This window comes from Oryctolagus cuniculus, chromosome 13 (assembly GCF_051225735.1).
Source record: "Oryctolagus cuniculus isolate XC-2025 breed Fujian yellow rabbit chromosome 13, ASM5122573v1, whole genome shotgun sequence".
Lineage (NCBI taxonomy): Eukaryota > Metazoa > Chordata > Mammalia > Lagomorpha > Leporidae > Oryctolagus > Oryctolagus cuniculus.
Genome location: NC_142879.1, coordinates 820,244 through 825,719, shown reverse-complemented (window position 1 = coordinate 825,719; position 5,476 = coordinate 820,244). Strand labels below are relative to the sequence as shown.

The 5,476-nt window shown below is 60.4% G+C and overlaps 1 protein-coding gene across 1 annotated transcript; it reads left to right on the top strand.

Moving 5' to 3' along the window:
- The first annotated feature begins 3,467 nt into the window (after positions 1-3,467).
- Positions 3,468-4,784, top strand: LOC100338126 (transmembrane epididymal protein 1-like). The gene has a single exon (XM_002724192.5). It carries the CDS (start codon positions 3,535-3,537, stop codon positions 4,444-4,446), a length of 912 nt encoding a protein of 303 aa, XP_002724238.3. The 5' UTR covers positions 3,468-3,534; the 3' UTR covers positions 4,447-4,784.
- Positions 4,785-5,476: the final 692 nt, after the last annotated feature.

The window sequence follows — 5,476 nt, the reverse complement described above, 5'->3', positions numbered from 1 at the left end:
GGTTTTGTCAGGAATGTGTTGACTGCAGATCGGTGTGGTGGGAACCTGTTATCCACGCTCATTCCTCTGATTCGTGAAATGGCTCTCCTCGGTTTCTCTCTTCGGTGTTTCATAGTTGTCAGGACACAGAAACTGCTCTTTGGTTTATATCAGCAGCTGAATTGAATCTTAACAGAAAAAAAAAGGACCCCATCAGAAACTGGGTAAAGAAGGCCAGCTCTCTGCTGTGGCCCGGGAGTGCAGTGGAGGATGGCCCAGTGCTTGGGCCCTGCACCCCATGGGAGACCAGGAGAAGCACCTGGCTCCTGCCATCGGATCAGCACGGTGCACCGGCCACAGCGCGCCGGCCGCGGCGGCCATTGGAGGGTGAACCAACGGCAAAGGAAGACCTTTCTGTCTCTCTCTCTCTCACTGTCCACTCTGCCTGTCAAAAAAAAAAAAGAAAGAAAGAAAGAAACTGGGTAAAGAAACTGCATAGGGCTGGCGCCGCGGCTCACTAGGCTAATCCTCCGCCTTGTGGCACCGGCACACCGGGTTCCAGTCCCGGTCCAGGCGCTGGATTCTGTCGCGGTTGCCCCTCTTCCAGGCCAGCTCTCTGCTGTGGCCCGGGAGTACAGTGGAGGATGGCCCAAGTGCTTGGGCCCTGCACCCCATGGGAGACCAGGAGAAGTACCTGGCTTCTGCCTTTGGATCAGCGCAGTGTGCCAGCCGCAGCGCACCAGCCGTGGCGGCCATTGGAGGGTGAACCAACGGCAACGGCAAAAGGAAGACCTTTCTCTCTGTCTCTCTCTCTCTCACTATCCACTCTGCCTGTCAAAAAAAAAAAAAAAAAGAAAGAAAGAAAGAAAGAAAGAAAGAAAGAAAGAAAGAAAAGAAACTGCATAGGCATGTTTACAAAAAACAAACACACAAAACAGGCCAGCAGGTATGTGAAAAGTGCCCAGCGCCACCAAGTACTGACCACAGCCACCGTCTGTCTGAAGAGTGCAAGCAAGAAGGCAAGGGTGGCTGCTGGCCCAGTGGTCATCCTCGGGCATGGGCAGGCCCAGCTCTGCCAGCATCAGCTGCGGCCACCCCGTGCCACAGCAGAGCGCCTGGGCTCCAGCTCCCCGCCAGCACCGCCCCTGTGAAGCAGAGGTGATGGCTCGAGTCCCTGCCACCCCGTGAGAGGCCTGGATCGAGGGCCTGGCTCCTGGCTTCGGTCCTGGTCCAGCCCTGGACACTGTGGGTGTTTGGAGAGTGAACCAGCAGATGGGAACTCTTGTCTTCCTGTTTCTGTCCCTTTCCTTCCCTCCCTGTCTCTGTCTCTCTCTTTGCAAAGAGAACAAGTGGATGTAGAGAAGGGGCGCCTGGTGTATTGTTGGTGGAAATGCAGATTTGTGCAGCCACTGTGGGCGAGAGCCTGGAGCTGCCTCAGGAAATAGAGTCAGCCCCACCACAGCATCTGGCAGTGCTCATTCTGGGGATAAACCCCCGTGAAGTGGGAGCAGGGCAGACCCTTCGCACAACACTCAAGCTGCCACATCCCACGTGGCCAGGCCTGCGTGAGACCCAGCTCCTGCTAACCACAGCCCTGGAGCAGCCGGCGATGGCTCGAGCACCGTGGGCCCCTGCCAATCCTGGGGAGACCTCGATGGAGTTCCTGGCTCCTGGCTTCCACGTGGCCCAGCCCTGATGCAGGCTTCTGAGGAGTGACCCAGCAGATGGACGGTCCCTCTTTGTGTCTTTCAAACAAAATGAAAATAAATTTAAAAATTCCAGATGAGAAAATGAAGTCAGAATCACAAAGCAGTAGCTGTACTCTCGTGTTCATTGCCGTTCGAATGGCAACAACCGAGACACGGGAAGAGCCTGGCTGTCTATCGGCAGGTGACCCGGTGTTTATGGGAAGAGCCTGGGTGTCCATCGGCAGGTGACCCGGTGTTTGTGGGAAGAGTCTGGGTGTTCATCGGCAGGTGACCCGGTGTTTATGGGAAGAGCCTGGGTGTCCATCGGCAGGTGACCCGGTGTTTATGGGAAGAGCCTGGGTGTCCATCGGCAGGTGACCCGGTGTTTATGGGAAGAGCCTGGGTGTCCATCGGCAGGTGACCCGGTGTTTATGGGAAGAGCCTGGGTGTCCATCGGCAGGTGACCCGGTGTTTATGGGAAGAGCCTGGCTGTCCATCGGCAGGTGACCCGGTGTTTATGGGAAGAGCCTGGGTGTCCATCGGCAGGTGACCCGGTGTTTATGGGAAGAGCCTGGTTGTTCATCGGCAGGTGACCCGGTGTTTGCAGAAAGCAGGGCCTGCTGCTCAGGACCGCACGGACGAGGCTGGAGGACGATGCCGCGAGGCAGGCTCGGAAAACGTCGCATCTGAGGGGGTCGAGCTCGCCGGGGGAGACAGCGGGTGCACGCGGCTGCCACCAGCTGTATCCATTATGAAATAAAAAACACAACAAATTGGTGTTTCATGCTTGGAAATCTACAGGTAACACGACCAAGATGAGTTTTTGTGTTTTGGAAAATGAAATGGAACCCTTTTGCTGAGGGGACAGATATTAATTCCCTCCAAATGGAGCGTGACTGCGATTTTCAGGTTAATTCAATCAGAATTCCACAGCCAGTCAGCTGGGAGGGGGGCAGGGCCAAGGTGCACGTGAGTCCAGACCTGGAGTGGGGTCAGCAATGCCACGGCACGTGTGTGAGACTCAGCGAGCATGGACCTTAGGTGTCCTCAGTACACACACATGCATGCATGCACATGCACACATACATTGTGCACACACGCGAACACGCATGCACACATACATATACACGTGTGTGCACTCATGCACACACACATGTTCACACACAGGTCGCCGTGAGGCGGTGGTATGCCCAATCACAGGGTGTCTGTGCAGCCACACCTGGGCTGCGAGTACTTCCCTTCATTGGATGCTGTCTCCCACCTGCCGTGGCTGCTGTGTGCAGTGGGCTACAGCAGATGGTGATGCCAGGGACGAGGGGGAGGAGCCCATTCACTCGGGCCCATGGGCAGCTCACTGGGCCTGCCTGTCTCACACACCTGTACCTGCTCTCAGGTGTGCCTACTATCCAGTGGAGCGAGATTGGGGGCAGGTGAGTGCCCACCTCGGTAGCCCCCTAATCTGTCTGCCATAGAAGATGGAGGCCAGGTGAGGGGCTCAGCGCCTCCCCAGGGGACACAGCCCAAGGAGGCCTCGCGGTGAGCCGGCATCTGAGGGTGACCAGGCCTTCCCTGGATAGCCCCTTTCTGAGCCTGGGGCAGGAGTGGAGGAAGCCGGGGACAGAGAGACAAGCGTGGCCAGAGGCTGAGTGAGGGCCCGTGGGCACTAGAACAGAACTCGTAGACCCGGCTCAGCAGGAGCCCCGGCTCCCCGCCAAGACCCTGCGTCCGTGGGCGTGGACAGTGGGCGAAGGTAGATCATAAAGGGGCTGCGAGCTGGTTCTGTACCGCAGCCAAGCCCTGGCCGTGAGGACCAGCAGGGCGGGCCCTGAGTTTTGCTCTCTGCTGGGTCGGGTGGATCTGTGATTTCATGGGGAAGTTCAACGGCCACTTCTACCCAGGGCTGTATCTTTTCTATTATGGGCTGTACCAGGCCACGATGGCGTCCAGGGCTCTGATATGCAACAACCCCCTCCTGTGGCCTCCACAGCCCCCCAGGAGTGAGGGGAGGTGGGCCTGGCTGTGGACGCTGCCCTACGCGGGGCTGCTGAAGACGGCGACCGGCTCCACGCTCACCCTCTACGTGGTCTTCTGTCTCGAGGACGGAATGCTGCTGATGGACAGGCAGCTGCCGCCCCGGTTCATGTACCCCCACGAGTGGCAGCACCTCACCATGTTCGCCCTCCTGGCCCTCCTGGGCTGCGTGGAGCTGGTCAGCGGCAGCCTGCTGCCCCGCAGGTGCGTGGCCCTGGAGAAGGGTGCCCTGGCCCTGACCTTCTACGAGCTCCTGCTGCTGCTGGGATCCCACGTGAAGGACTCGTCGGGCGTGGAGCTGCAGGTGCACGCCCTGCTGCTCCCCGTGGTGCTGCTGCTGAGCCTGGTGCTGACCGCGCAGCTCTGGGCTCCCGCCGCCCGCCAGCTCCGGCTGATGGAGAGCTTCCTCTTCCTCGTCATGGGCTCCTGGCTGGTGCAGGCCGGCTTCATCCTGTACAGACCCATCTCCGGCTTCCCCTGGCAGGATGACGACGTCAGCGACATCATGTTTGTCACCACTTTCTTCTGCTGGCACGTGATGGCCGACGCGCTGTGCCTGCTGGGGGTCCACGGCTTCTCCTTCTTCTGGCTGCGTTGCTACGGCCCCCGCTCGGAGCCGGCGGGGTCCACAGGGGCTCCGCGTCACGCGGGCCCCCGGGGGCCCCTCTACACGTTGCTGCAGGAGGCGGAGCAGTCTGAGAAGGAGGAGGGGGCTCTCCTCCTGCCACAGGCTCAGCCCGGGCCCTAGCGCACCCCATCTTCCTCCCGTGGCTCCCCAGGCCCGTGCACGGCACCCCTCGGTCCCCAGTGCAGGCAGCGAGCGCCCTGCAGCACAGCCGCTGCTCTCAACCGTGGTCCCTGTCACCGAGCTGCAGTTCCCAAGGAGATGGGGAGAAAGACACCTACGGAGGGGACACACGTGGACGTGGTGGGGGGGGGAGCGGAAGAGAAAGGGGCCTGGGCGTGGATCTGTGAGCAAGAAGCACCGCGGTGGGCAGCAGGCGAGGGGAGGGGGCTTCGGAAGGAGGAGCACAGAGTCCAGCAGTGACCCGGCCACTTCCCCGGCGTTTAACCGAGAAATAAAGACGTCTCACAGACCACGGCAGCCACGGGGCTTCTGTGGACAGGCAGCTCCAGCGCGTGCACATGACGGGTGGCTCTTCTTTGGAGCTCTGTCATCCAGTGTCCCCTCGGTGGCCCCAGACTTCCCACTGCTGACCCGACAGACACCGCAGAGCTGCCTGTGTGCTGCCCTCCAGCCCTTGCCAAATCACAGTTCCCACACCATCGTCAGCCCATGTCAGCACCTGGTGTTGCTCTGTCCCTAGAAGTACACCTGCCATGCCACCGCCTCTGAGAAGCCCTCCAGGCTGTGCCCAGTGCACCTAGTCTCTGTGACTGGTCCATGGGCGCTTCGTTTCTGCCTGGGCTGCTGATGGATTCTCTGCCCGTTCCCTCGCTGGTCTTCAGCCCCTGAAGTCGGCTCCCCAGTTCCCCAGCCATCTTCCCTGTCCAGGGGAGTGGGATGTGAACCCCCCTTCCTGTCTCCCCAGTTCCCCAGCCATCTGCCCGGTCCAGGGGAGTGGGATGTGAACCCCCCTCCCCGTCTCCTACTGGGGGTCCAGCTGTCGTGAGCTGTCAGAGGCACTGTGGTCCCAGGAGAACCCCTGCGCGTGGCAGCCCCAAGGTCCCTGGGCATGAGTGGCTGGTGGGGGATCCTTGGCCTGGCAGGGGCTGGCGCTGGCGCTTTGGCCTGGGTCCTGGTGGAGCCGGGGACA

Coding starts and splice junctions, on each gene's coding strand:
- LOC100338126 (XM_002724192.5), top strand. CDS start 3,535: ATGGGGAAGTTCAACGGCCACTTCTACCCAGGGCTGTATCTTTTCTAT.